At 39.4% G+C, this 14,429-nt stretch overlaps 1 protein-coding gene across 8 annotated transcripts in view; it reads right to left on the reverse strand.

The window, feature by feature from the left end:
• FBXL2 (F-box and leucine rich repeat protein 2) overlaps nt 1-14,429 on the reverse strand; it is a 108,732-nt gene that overhangs the window by 54,796 nt on the left and 39,507 nt on the right. For 7 of the 8 annotated variants that reach the window (XR_012901888.2, XR_012901889.2, XR_012901890.2 and 4 more), the window contains exons 5-9: nt 11,174-11,268; nt 6,974-7,042; nt 6,790-6,885; nt 6,367-6,493; nt 6,100-6,174 (exon numbers count right to left, since the gene is read on the reverse strand). Coding sequence is in view for 5 of the 8 variants with exons in the window: in XM_075921837.2 (XP_075777952.2) it covers nt 6,100-6,174; nt 6,367-6,493; nt 6,790-6,885; nt 6,974-7,042; nt 11,174-11,268 (462 nt within the window). In the remaining 3 variants the exon portion in view is untranslated. Of the gene's footprint in view, nt 1-6,099; nt 6,175-6,366; nt 6,494-6,789; nt 6,905-6,973; nt 7,043-11,173; nt 11,269-14,429 lie in introns of those variants that run through there. The other variant, XM_075921840.2, reaches the window with a different exon arrangement.

Here is a 14,429-nt window from a genome sequence, read left to right on the forward strand (position 1 = left end):
ATCAAAAAAGAAGTCAATAATGGTTTTCTGTTGATATGCATTTTAGTAGTTAAATTCCTGCACTGCCGTTGCTCATTAAAAGTGCTGTCATACGGGTGGACATCAGGTGAAGACAGGAGGCCCCTGACTTGTGACCGCCCAAGTTCCAACCCCCTGCACTTAGAACTATTTTTGTAAGCGCAGAAGGGGCTGAAGACCCCCGACTTACGTCCTTGGCTCACATTTACGATGGTGCACGGCGTCTATCATAAATAAGGGTTCAAGTTACAACGTCCCCAACTTGCAACCCTTCCCCTCGGAACCAATCAGGTCACAAGTCGGGGGCCTCCGGTATTGCATTTTATTAATATTTGCAGAACAGACTTAAATGGGGCCTGTGTGTTGTAGTCTTGCCTTCGTATTTATGCCCATCAGTGTGAAAGAAGCTATTTGCATATATATTTACATATATATGCAAGCACACTTAAGGTGCGGCCCTTGGCATGTGCTACGAGTATCACTGTGGCCCCGGGAGCTTCCAAAGTTGAGTAGCCCTGCTCTAGAATGTTAGCAGATTAAAAAACAGGTACACCTGATGTAAATCCTCATGGATCCACAGAGAAAAGAATAGATTTTAGAGTTTTCACCTGGAATCATTTTAATTTGACAGACATACTGAACCATTTTAGACCTAATAGTGGTTCTTTACCACCTGGTGGTGTAACAAGAATGTATATCTTAAATTTGTGCACTGAATGGCTCCTATTATTTTACTTGGAATCAACTATCTAGAATTTCTCTTATTTTTTAAGAATGATACTCTTGTGACAGTAGTGAGCAGATTACTGAACTTGACTCAGTGATCACTGAACTTGACTCAGTGATCACTGGAGAAGGATGGAACTCTAAATTAGCTTGTAGAAAAAATCCCCTCTTTGAAATTATCCAAGATTTCACAGCACCTACATCCTTTTCACTAAAGAGTAAAATTAATTTCCATGGTTCACATAAAGATGTTTGCAATCTACATAACTGTATACATTCTGAATGCAATACCTTTTGAATATAAAGAATAATGATAGTCTCCATGGGCAAACACAGTTCACTTTCCTACCATGTCAATGCCATGCTACTTCTAAGGATCACAAAAATGAACTTGCAAAGCTTCCTAGAGACAGATCACACTTCTCAGTTTAGAAAGCTCCATAGTGATAGCCAGTGAACCTCATAGGCAAGAGACTGCAACTACAGCCTCTGAGAACATGTTTCATAGCAATAAGCTAATAGGACAGATTTTTCAAAGCAGTGCAAAATCACCATTCCTGCATGGCCTCAAAACTGACAACCAACTTATGAAGAATTATCTATCCCATTGTAGAGATAATCTTCCAGTCACACAGAATCAACATAAGGCAGCGATAGGCAACCTAACCTAGTGAGTGGACTGCATGAATGGCCTTTCTTCATTTCAAGGGGCCACAAGATTATCACAACCAAAACTGTCTCCTAGGATAGGGTAGTTTTGCTAACTGGACATGCATATCTATAAGATGACCGGACATCCTCCTTTGAGGACAGTCCTCCTTTTGAGGGGCTTGTCCTCCCTAATAATTGTGTCCTCCTTTTGTCCTCCTTTGAAAAAAATTGTCCTTCTTGTCCTACTTTGCCAAAAAAAATATATCCCGCTGTTTTTTAAAGTATCATTATACTGCAATTGAACCCCTGTTAAAAGTACACAGAGGGTATTTATGAAACGTTATTTATTTTGAGTCATTTTAATTTAATGTCAATGTGATTTTTTTAGTTGACACAATTAACTCTAAAAATGTCGAAGAAAAGAAAATGCCATTTCAACGAGAATATAAAAAAGGAATTTCCTTTCATCAGAATTATGGATGAAACGAGATGATTCATTAGTGAAGCGTACTGTCTGTTTGGTGGAATTCAGCGTGGCAGTAGGTGGCCAATCCAGCATAACAAAGCATGTTTCATCAAACACCAAAATTCTTTAACACCGCATCAATGTCCCAGAAAGTCAGACTTCTCATCATTTGGAGAAGACTAAAAGAATTTAGCAGCTGACTGCATACCACACTGTGTTGCACAATCAAAGTTTTTGGAGCATGGACTGTACGTCAAAACTGAATAGAGTACTTTATAATAAAAAATTCCATTGTGCCAGAACTAAAGGAGAGGCTATTATTATTCGCAACGTTTTTCAAACTTACACACAAGAGAATTTGAAGAAAGATTTAGATGAAGCTAAATTTGTTACACTTCTTTCGGATTCTTCAAACCACAAACATACAAATTTGTATCTGGTGTTAGTTCGTTACTTCAGTTTTGAAAATGGTATTCAAATCAAAGTTCTGAATTTGGAAGCAACTGATGGAGAGACATCTGAAATAATATCCAATCATATCAAAAAATTAGTGGATAATCATAATTTGAATGATAAAGTTATTGCGATGTGTGCCGATAACACAAATACTAATTTTGGCGGTATAAATCGCAAAGGCAATAAAAATGTTCATAAGAAAATTATGCATTTACTTGGGAAAACGATTATTGGATTCGGTTGCAATGCCCATATTGTGTCTAATGCCATCAATACAGCATCAAGTTTAATGTCCATCGATGTTGAAGTTGTGATACCTCAAATTTATTTATATTTTGAACGATTCATTGTAAGAGTTACATCATTAAAGACTTTTTGCAAAGAAGCCTCAGTTGAATATAAAGAACTGTTGGAATATTCAAAAACAAAATAGTTAGCTTTAATGCCAGCTATTGAACGAGTGCTGCAATTGTTGAGCCTTTAAAATCATATTTTCTAAGTTTGGAAAAATGTCCACTGATCTTGAAAAACTTTAAGAATGAATCTGCTGAAGTAACTCTGTATTTTGTTCACAATCAAGCAACTTTGTTCCAGTCAGTTATAAAAAATATTGAAAAAAAAGCATATAACTTCTACAGAAGTGGGATTGCATATTAAACAATTAAAAGAGCAACTTCAATCATGTCTTGAGTCCAACTTCCTTCCATTGGTTGTAATTATTAATTTAAACAAATTACAAGAGAGCAATCCTGGAATGAAGAAAGAATTTACGAGGGAGGCGATGAGCTTTTATAAAAATGCTCTTGAATATCTAGAAAACTGGACTAAGCATGACGAACCAGTTTACATGTTTGATTGGATTCTGCTGAATGAAAAAATTCAATGGAATAAAATCCCTGAAGCAATTTTATTCGTTAAAGAAAAATTTAGCATCACAATAAATGACAATTTATTGTTCAACGAAGTACGAAGAATTAACAATATAATAAAAGACCATGAATGGACTGAACGCGAAACTGATAAAAAAAATGGATCAAGATTTTTAATTTCTTAAAAAAGCAACAAATATTGATGTTTTTAATGTTATGGTTGCTTTTGTTAAGTCTTATAAGACAACTAATATCATGATCATTTATTTATATGAATATATACATATACACGTTTGTTTGTTTTTTGTCAACTCAGTTTCAATTTCTGGTCACCTTAGTATCTAGAACTTGCTGGATGTGCCAACTGAACCACAGCCATGCTTTGATTGGATGCAGAGAGAACACAAGGCTCTCATAGCCACTACTGAGTACAATCAGCATACACCTCTTTTCACTTGCCCTTTATTTAAAATGCACGTGTCACTTTAGAAATATTGGTAGAAAAAACCTCTATGGACAGAAGCCAGCAGAATCTGGCAACCCTGCACATGATCAATGGTAACCAAAATGTCTCGTGGGCCACACACAGAACCCTGCATGTGACCCTCGGGCCACAGGTTGCCCACCATTGACATAGGGGCTCTTCTACAATTTGTACTCACTAGTAATAAGATGAGCAGGCATGGAATATCAGTGCACTATGTTGTATCTTCAATGCTTTGGGGATCCCTGTGGCTGTTGTAACTTATGTAAGTTAACACGGCTTTCAGACTGGTCTCTCAGTTGCAGCAGGACCAGCCTGCACAGAGGTACACAAGCAAGACCAGGTAAGGTCCCCAAACTGGTGCTCTGTTTAGGTTAGCCACATCCCTGGATTTGTCCCATTGTTTTGTGAAGCTTCTCAATTCCTTGAATCAGAATATTTGTCTTACTGAGTTTAACAAACACTGCAGATGTATTCTGCTACTTGAACAAAAGTTATTCAATTTATGTAGCTTAGAAACTATGCCGTAAAGCTTCTAAACATTTTTAGTGAATGCATATTCCTCCAAATCAAACCTTAGTTTTATGGATTTTATTTATTCTGGGGTTTTGAATACAAAGCTTTTAAACTGTTTGAAGCATACCACTTGGATTAGAAAGGTTATAGCAACTCTTCAAGCAGCAAGCAGTAGCAGAATCTACATTTTCTGTAGAACTCTGGAAGTTCAAATATTCAAATTAGTCACCAAATCTTTTTAAAATAAAAAAGTCCTATGAATTAATGCCAACAGAAGACAAATAAAATCAATTATGAGGGTCTCATTTTTTAAGTCAGATTGCCAACGAATACTGAATTATTTTTCAGTTTGAATTCAGATCCAGTATAGGCCGAAGAAATATTGGTGATGTCACAAAAATTTAGACACTGAATGTTTAGCAGCTGAGCAATTGAGAGGGACTTCCCAGGTTTTGTTTGTAGTAACCACCTCCTTACGTAACTAACATTTTCGCTACAAGAAAGACCTTCTATACCCTTATCCCTTCAGTTAAGATGTTAGAGTTCAAAATAAACATCCATGAGACTTCCCAGATGTCCTCCAGCAAAAAATCAGACTTCTAAGGCTAAAATAAAAGAGAAAAACAACTTGAAAAAAAATTAAAAGCCTTCTTCGTATGGCAATTAAAAAAGGCCAAACACATCATTTCCACCCTGGACCTTTAAAGAAAATAAGCATGCAAATCTTCAAGAAAAGGATACATTGTTTTTATTTTTTAAGAAAGCTAGAGATTGAAAAAAGTGAGGATTGTAAGGGAAATTGCCTCACCATCCCACCCTAGACATTCATGTCATTGAAGGCACAAGCTCTGCATTCACAATGTTTTTAACTTCTGCAAGAACTTCTGATATAGCCTGTAATGTCTGCAGTGCTCTAAGGTGTTCAAGACTTTGGCATCTAATAAATCTACAATTTTCCATCAAAGCTTAATAGAAATGGTCCTATGCTGCAGTACTCATAGAGGACTAATGAATAAAAACAGATTTGAAGGTCTCAGACCAAGTAGTTTTTGTGATATGCTTTTGCAGTAAACAGCTGACAACTTTTCTGCGCTCTCATTCTTTTTTTTTAAATTTGTCGTCTTCTCTGAAAGTAAATATAAGAAACTTCAAGCCAAATTCCTTTCCCCCTCCCCCTTGTTCACAGAGTTGTATTGGAGTAAAAAAAAAAAAATCAGACATAAAATGATACCATAAAACAAATATATTTTCAGTGCAGCATAGTATGCACTAAAGTAGATGAACAGCAGCAATTTCCAGTCATAGGTAGATGAACAAGTAAATCACTCCATATTATGTTGAGAATATATGTTTTTTTCTCCTGCTATCAAAGACTTTCCTGGCATAATCTAGTAGCTGTACTGTTACTAGGAACTTATTTTTTAAAAATATCCAGCACACAAGAATGTGCTTGGCACCTCTCAAATATGGTCTCTGCCCAAAGAACTTAAAATTAAAAACAGATCACAGATGACAGACTCTGGCTTAAGGGCCTAGGAAACAGGGATAACATCAGTAAGACTGCAGGATTACTTTGGTTGTCCACAGTCCATGGTTGTTCACGGATTCCAGATACTAGTTAAAAGCTAAAGCTATCTACAACTAAAAAATAATAAAGCCAAAGGCTCCAAATCTGCATTCATCTGTGGAAATATTCAGCTGATTTATGGCCTCTGGACCATACTGGCCATGTTCCACTCAGCTGTTTCATCCATCCTGTGACTGAAATATTCTGTGACTTGTAGAAATGTGGTGTCCCATCTATTCAAAAGCATAACACTTGAATTCATCAATGTCTGAAAAATGCTTTGAGCTCCTTAGTTAAAAGGTACTATAAAAGTAGAAGGTACTCTTTCAAAGTTTAAAATACATACTGTGCATGACTGCAAGTTCAGGATTCCAAGCTCATGACAGTGATTTTGAATGTGTTTCAGTGCTTCATCTTCCAACTGTATTAATGAATAAAAATAAATTGGTAAGGAAAGAATTAAAAGCATTGCCATAAATGTACAAACTTTATAGTGTTAAAAAACAAAAAGACTCTAACAAAATCACAATCTAAATTCAGGGAGGTTTTCAAAACATCAAAGTATAAAATGTACTCCCTAAAGGACCATCTTGACACCCAAGTAGTTATGTACCTGTGTGCAACCTCTAAGAAACAGTGCTTTTAGTCCACTGCACCCTTTCACCAGTGCTTCAATACCATCCTTCGTAATCTGATCACACCAGGAAAGATTCAAATGTTCCAGATTTCTGCAACCCTCACTGGGAGAATTAAAAACATGCATAAAGTCAAATCCAACCTTGGAACATTGATAACAGTGAAAAACCCACCTGAAACATGCTGTTACAAATTCATGATATATAGCTATGCCAGTGCTTTACACAAAAGCCAAGGGAAAATACCACACAGAAACACTATACATTTACATCCTTAGAAATGCTAGGTATAGCATATATATGAGGCTGATACACAGCAATAAGTTTCAAAACATTTAGAATTTTGTGATTTTGAAAATAGTTCTTCAAAATACTCTTTTAAGATGAATAAATATTCTTACCTTAAACCTTTCAAAGAACTGTTTGTAATAGATACACAGGATGTCAGATCCAGATGTTTCAGCTTGGAACAAAATTTGCTGAGGCTATAACACGTGCTGCAAAACAGCAGACACACTAAAAATATTTTCAAACCACTTCTTTTTTTCAAATTTCACTATCATAATGAAAAAGCCTTTCGCTTACCTGTCAGTAATTTTTGTACATCCATTTAGGTTTAATTGTTCAATGTTTCTACAGTTCTGTGCAAACGTCCTAAAACAGCAATAAAGAGTTAGGTCAATGACATTTTTTAGGAAGCAAGTTATAATTCCACCACTAGAGCGCACTCTCCTATCAACCACCTCTACATCTAACACAGAAATAGCCAACAACCTTGAAATGTGATTACAAAGTAAACTTCAAACACAATTGTCACTGAGGCTGCTTCTTTCTTTTGACAAAGTTATTTTGTAAGTTTCTTCCTCTGTTAAACTGAAAAACTAATGTAGTGCTCATCATTTTCCCTCAAATTTGATTTTAGGGAGAAATCTACTTCTGTTGTTCACTAGATCTGTTCTGCTTTACACCTATTAACTGAAAACATTCCCATGAGTAGAAGAGAGCAAACCACACACATTTGGATATCTGACTCTAGTTAAGCCACTGGGAAGAGGATCACTCATTTTTCTATCATATAACTGAATCCCCAAATTAACCACATGAAGGGCCAATCCTTCCTAAGTCAAAGGGAAGTGAAAATTCCCAGCAGGCTATAGTATCCCCTATAGCTACTGGACTACCCATGGAGGCCTCCTAGGCCTGTACTTTGATCATCATGACTTTTAGTATCAGCAATTGAATGAAGTACTGCCATCAGCTGGATCTGAATTGTAAAGATGATTATTATCATTATCATGTTAAAAACCTGTATATAACCTTACCCTAATTACCTGAATACATAAATATCAGGCTGCACAGATGAAAAGAAAACTTGCAGCTGCACAGCATTTCAGAACAGTGTTTTTATATCCAGGTTTCCTCAAACTTTATTAATATTATGGGCACAGCTGGAGGCAAACATACACAAACAGCTTTGCCTGGAGTTTTGCCTTGGTTAACAGATGTGACTACACACTCAGATGGTAACAAGTTGCTGGCTCTCTAGTGCAGATTGTAAACAAAGGCATGAGGGGAGAGAAAAAATAGCTTGGCATTATATGCTTGATAGTTTTCACTTGAATCTTCAAAATGGCTATTCCAAAGTTCAACTATTTATTGGAGGGAAAATTACAACTATGAACAAATGGCACATCTGTACATTACTCTGTGGCTGCGTTTAGACTGGCATGATTTTGCAGAAATACTTTTAACAGAAAAGTTTTTCCGTTAAAAGTATTTCCGCAAAAGAGCATCTAGATTGGCACGGATGCTTTTGCGCAAAAAGTGCTTTTGCGCAAAAGTATCCGTGCCCAGTATAGACGCGCTTTTGCGCAAGAAAGCTCCGATGGCCATTTTAGCCATCAGGCTTTCTTACACCAAAAATTAAGTTGCCTGTCTACACTGGCCCTCTTGCGCAAGTAAAAAGTAAAAGTAAAAAGTTAAAGTATTCTTGCGCAAGAGGGCTTATCCTTGAGCGGGAGCGTCCAAGTATTAGCGCAAGAAGCACTGAATTCTTACATTAGAACACCAGTGTTCTTGCGCAAATTCAAGCGGCCAGTGTAGACAGCTAGCAAGTTTTTGCGCAAAAGCATCTGCTTTTGCGCAAAATCTTACCAGTCTAGACGCACCCTCCCTCAGTGTTTTCTCCCGTCTGCAATAAGCTGTAGAAATAGTGAACCTATTGGGAAAACTGTGTCCATTGACAAAAACCATGTGTCAATTTTCTGATACAGGTACCTCAACCAAGCAATATTTATACATCTGACACCTCTTTTGGTGACTGGAAATTATTTTTAACACAATCATGGTAAAACAAAAGGGACGAGGAAAGTAGATCTGAACACACTACAGCTCCAAAAGGCCATTAAACAAAAAGACATTTCTGATTAATTATCTGAAAATTAAAGCAATCTTTCTAATTATTTCTCTCAAGCTTAGGTCACTTGCTATTTACTGTGTTTTCTCCAACAGCATCATCTCGCCCACACTTGGAGTGTATATAAACTGCATGTTGAACCGCTTTTGGGGCAGCAGAGTCCTGGTGCCAGGTTGAACTTTGGGGTCACGAGCCCCAGAGCTCCAGCAGCCCTAGGGCTGCCTGGTCTCATAGCCTTGGGGCAGTGGAGCTCCAGCAGCCCCAAGACTGGCCAAAGAGCTGGGTGTCCAGTGGCCCAGGAGCAGGGAGCCTCAAAAAAGAGCCAACCTTCCCAGTCCAGCAAACTCTCTCCTTTGGAAATGGTCAAGTCCCAAGGGTGCTGGACCAGCGAGGTCCCACCTGTACAGCCTTTTCCTACCAGTTTGCGGTCACCAGTGCAGTTCCACCAACGGTAATCACTGTGGAAGCACTAGCATATATGGGCCACCAGTATGTAAGTCATGCCATATAGTGCTCGGTCATTTCCTGTTTGCATCATTTACTTGTATGAGCTTATGAATATTCTGTGTACCTGTTTTAACTAATGTATCTGTATAACCTCATGCATCTTTTCAGCCCCTGCCTGTAATCTGAATCACAAATGAACAGTTACAAATGTAAATACTGTGGCTGTGTCTACATTGGCAAGATTTTGCGCAAAAGCAATTGCACTGGCTGCGAGTACTTGTGCAAGAACACTGATGTTCTAATGTAGGAAATCAGCGCTTCTTGCACAAATACTCAGACGCTCCCGCTCAGGGATACGCCCTCTTACGCAACTGTTCTTGCACAAGAGGCTACTGTAGACAGGCAACATTAATTTCTTACACAAGAAAGCCCGATGGCTAAAATGGCCATCGGAGCTTTCTTGTGCAAGAGAGCGTCTACACTGGCATGGATGCTTTTGCGCAAAAGCACATCTCTTGCGCAAAGGCACATGTCAGTGTAGACGCTCTCTTGCACAAATACTTTAATGCAAAAACTCTTGTGTTAAAAGTATTTGCACAAAATCATGCCAGTGTAGACGTAGCCTGTTAGTGTTCATAACAGGAAAGGGGTGTTGACAGTAAGGACTGTTCCTCTCAATAAATCCCAACATTTGAAAAAAAACCACAAAGCCAACCTCAGGATTTGAAGACTCAGAAAGGTTATTTAAACACCCTTAAATGAAATTATGGTCCATCTCACTCAGCTATTGGTCTCCATGCTCATCTAAATGTAATTACACTATGGGATCATCTAGACTACGCTGAAGTTTTGAAAGAGTTTTGATCTCACTTTTGAAAGCAGAGCTTTTGAAAGTGAAAGTAGTCAGGACTCGGTTTTTTCACCAATGTCCCCTCTCCCCTTTTCAAAAAGCCACGTAAACATCATTTTTTAAGGAAGAACTGCTTTTCAAAAAAGGGGGAATTTGCATATCCTATTTCGAAACTTCAGTGTAGTCTAGACATAGCTTAAGATGTCAAAGTTACATTGCAGATAACTGACATAAGGTAAGTTATTCTGGGACAAGAGCTTCTGACAAAAAAAAAACCCACACACCACATAAATTTTGAGGATATTTTATTAAATTATTAAATTATTCTGTTTTTAAAACTGTTGTACCAGATAACTTCACAGAGATTATTAGTGCTGGTTGGGTTTAATTAACTTTTTCCTTTTCTTTTCACTCTGTGGGGGGAAAAAAAGCTTTCCTTGTATAAACCATGCATTTTTCCTTAAAAACTGTTGCTGCTGTAAGTTTTATATTTGTATTGGTTCCCCAGCATAATTTTTCATTTTAAATAGGAAATGTTGATTGTTTTACCAAGCAGAGTATGTTCCACTAGAAACAAGAAAATTAACTGTTTCTTGCTTTTCTCCATCTCCTCTTTATAAAGTACTTTTGTTACTAATATGGGCTTTTTATTTTGAAAAAGAATGTATTATTTCTTGCCAACATTTTTCTGTGTTGAAGGAAAATGTGATTGGTTCTATATATGGCTTAGCCATTGAAAAACAAGGTTTCTATTGAGAAATATATTTTTATCTTTTAAAATATACTCATGAAAAGGAATGAAATAACATGTTCACCATAATTAGATGAATGCTTACTCTAGAAAACTTTTTTCAGGTGCAAACCACTAGTTTGCAAAAATATGTTCTGCTGTCAAGCATTTAAAATATTCAAAACTAGTAATAGCAGAGAAAAATTAAAAAATGATCTCCCACTATTCTCAGTACTTAATTCATTTCATGAAAACATTAATTATTCTTTACCCTTACTGGAATTCACACTGTGTGGAATCACATTAAGACTTGTACAAAGAAGTTGTGAATAGATTACTTACTTCAAAGCAGAGTCTCCAACACCAAGACATCCTCTCAAGCTAAGCTGTCTCAGGAACCCACCACATCTTTTGGAAATATTTTCTATCACACGACCCTTAAACAGGATAAAAAGAAAGTTTTAATAAATGTTATTCTGATACATAATATTCTAAACAAACATGAAATCTTGTTACGGAGTCCCAACTCCTTCTGAAGGAGAATGGTAGGACATTAGAGGTATGTAAGGAAAAGAGCATTTGCTCACTAAAGATCAATACCAACTCCAACTGAATAAATGGCCAAACTCCTTCCTACTCACTTCAGTTGTGTTAGCCTCAGCTTTCAGGCAATCTGGTGAAAAGAACTACTCTTTTCTTTGGTAAAACTCACTGATAATATATTGCTGAAAAAGTTTTTTGACTGTACAGGAAAACATTCACGAAGTTTTTTGAAACAGACACTTGTACCCAGAGCCGGATTAAGGCATGGGTTAGCTGGGCAGCTGCCCGGGGCACCAACCTATGGGGGGCACCTGATGGCAGCTTTAAGAGGCGCTCAGTGCCCCTTATAGCTGCCATCATGCGCCACGCGCCCGCTCCCAGATCGTGGGCTGCAGCAGCTCCCAGCGGCCACCCTACAGCAGCAGCCCAGGGCAGGAGCAGCATTAACCCCCACAGTGCTGTCCAGCAGCGCCCTTCCTCCCATGGCTGCGGGGCCCTGCACGGCCAGGCTCGACCTGCCCTGGGCTGTGTGCCAGCGGCAGTAGCCAAGCCGGGCCGGGCCAGGCCGGGCCAGGCCAGGCCAGGCCAGGCCAGGCACGTGTGTCCTGCTGCCGCCAGCTCCGCGCGTCCTCCGCCACACGCTGGGTGGGCGCAGGGCTGCGCATGCGCCCTCCCCCATGCGCTGGGTAGGCGCAGGGCTGCGCAGGCCCTCCCCATGCACTGAGCAGGGCGGGGTCATGGATGCCCCGCGGAGCATTTAAACTGTCTGCCCAGGGTGCCTGAATGGCTCAGTCTGGCCCTGCTTGTACCCAATCTTAAATTGGGATCTACTGGTAGATCTTGGAGCCTCTGACAGGTGATCCTTACTGATTTGGCCAAGAGACTATCAAGTGTCGGCACTTCAGCTGTCCCTCCCCTACTGCTGTGCACGTCCTGTCCTTTGCCTTGGAGCTGCCCTCCCTCTACCCCCAGGAGCCTCCTGCTGCCTGAGCAGGGCAGGGGAGGGAGAAGAGGGGTGCTGATGTCAAGGTGCCCCCTCTCCCACCCTGTATCCTATCTCCACAGAGCAGGGCGGTGGGCACAACAGGACTTGGAAGGGAGTTTACCGGCTGCTTTTGAGAATGATGCAGGGCCAGGGCAGGGGTGAGACTACCTTAGCCCCTCTGTACCACTGCCCGGGAGTCACTTAAGGTAAGCAGTGCCCCATCGGAGCTCACATCCTGAAACCTTACCCCAGTCATGAACCCCCCCTGCACTCCAAGTCCCTGCTCTAGCCCTGAGCACCCAAACATCCTCTGAGCGCCTGCCCCTAGAATCCCCTCTGGTACCCCAACTGCCTGCCCCAAACTCAGCTCAGAGCCCCTTTCACACTCGAAATCCCTTAACCCAAGACCAGAGCCTAAGCCCCAACCCTCTGCCCAGGGCCGGCCCACAACATTTTGCCACCTGAGGCGGGGAGCTCAAATGACGCCCCCATGGTCCCTCGTTGCACCAGCAGCAGACACAATGTTCTACACTCTGGGTCCTAGTGCCCCCCCCCCCCCCACACACACACACAGAGTCTGGCACCTGAGTAGCAATAGCTAGGGCAGGGGTGGCCAACCCGCGGCTCACAAGCCGCATGCAGCTTTTCTCCCCCAAAAGTGTGGCCTGAGAAACCGCTCCTGCACCCCCCCCCAAACTCTCCTTCCCCCCTCCCCCATGCCCAACAGGGCAGCAATTCAAAATGGCACCCTAGGTGGTAGCTGTCGACAGGTGCCTGATATGGCCAAAAAGCCTAAGCTTGTTTCTTAAAGGGGCAGCCTCCCCCCGCCTTTTTTTTTTTTTTTTTTTTTTTTGCTTGACAATTCTCCAGGGCTTTCCTTCCCCCCACCACCCTCCCCAATAAATCTGGTGCGGCTCTTTGCATTTTTTCTGCTGCTGTTTTGGCTCTGTTTGTTGGCCACCCCTGATCTAGGGCAATGGAAGGATCCTTCTCCTGACCTAGCAGCATCTACTCTGGGTGATAGGTTGGCTTAACTATGTTGCTCAGAGTTGTGAAGTTTTCACACTGTGTTTTATTAAATCTGATTCTTACTGTTCAGCATAGGTTTAAATCCTCACACATGCACATTCTTTACACCTTACAGGGTATGCCTTTCTAAACTTACAGGTATTTGCTCCAGGGCACTATTTATTTATCTCTCTCAACTGAATGGCATGATTCAGCATGTAGACTGAAAATAGCAATACTGTTAAAAAAATACTCCTTAAAGATAATCATGGTATTGCATCCCTCTGCTCTACCCTGACTTTTTTTTCCGGGGGGGGGCGGGGGGAGGAGTGGGGAATACAATAATTTATTTAAAAAAATAATAATTTATTAAAAAAAAAAAAGGCCAAAGCATTATATATTGTTGATTATACCACCAATTTTCTAAACACTTACAAAGTGGAATAATTTTAAGGGAGCAATTAAAACCTTAAACATTAGAAGACAAAACAAATAATTATTAAACTGATAATTTTATTTAATAAACAAATGTATACTGAAATGCACAAGAAAACGCTAATATTTTAAAGAACAAAACAAATAAAAAATTACAACAGGTCAAATACACAAAGGTTTTATACCATCTTGAAAGGAAGTTATACTGAAACATAGGCGCACACACACACACTCCCCAAATATAGTATTTTTAATATTTTATTATTCACTGCTAATCCAAATGTACTAGCTAACATGTGAAAGCATTTTGCTCTTTTATGAGGCCTCATCATTAAGTAACAAAATGTTTAAATTCTATAGGATTTAGAGATAAAAAAGACGAATTAAATTTCATAATATACTTCCTGAGATGCTGTGATTTTTTTTTAAAGCTAAGCTTTAATTAGTCATAACTGCTTTCTAAATAAAGCTAATTACTTCTAACAAAAAGGGGCAGGGGAAAGGGTCACCAAAATAAATAAAACATAGTATAGATACATCAATGAACATGCAAAAATGCCAACCGTAAAATGTAATTATTGAAGAAAAAGCTCAGGAACAATAATATTTCAGAATAATTAAAGTTAA

Source organism: Pelodiscus sinensis, chromosome 2 (assembly GCF_052426305.1).
Source record: "Pelodiscus sinensis isolate ZL-2025 chromosome 2, ASM5242630v1, whole genome shotgun sequence".
Lineage (NCBI taxonomy): Eukaryota > Metazoa > Chordata > Testudines > Trionychidae > Pelodiscus > Pelodiscus sinensis.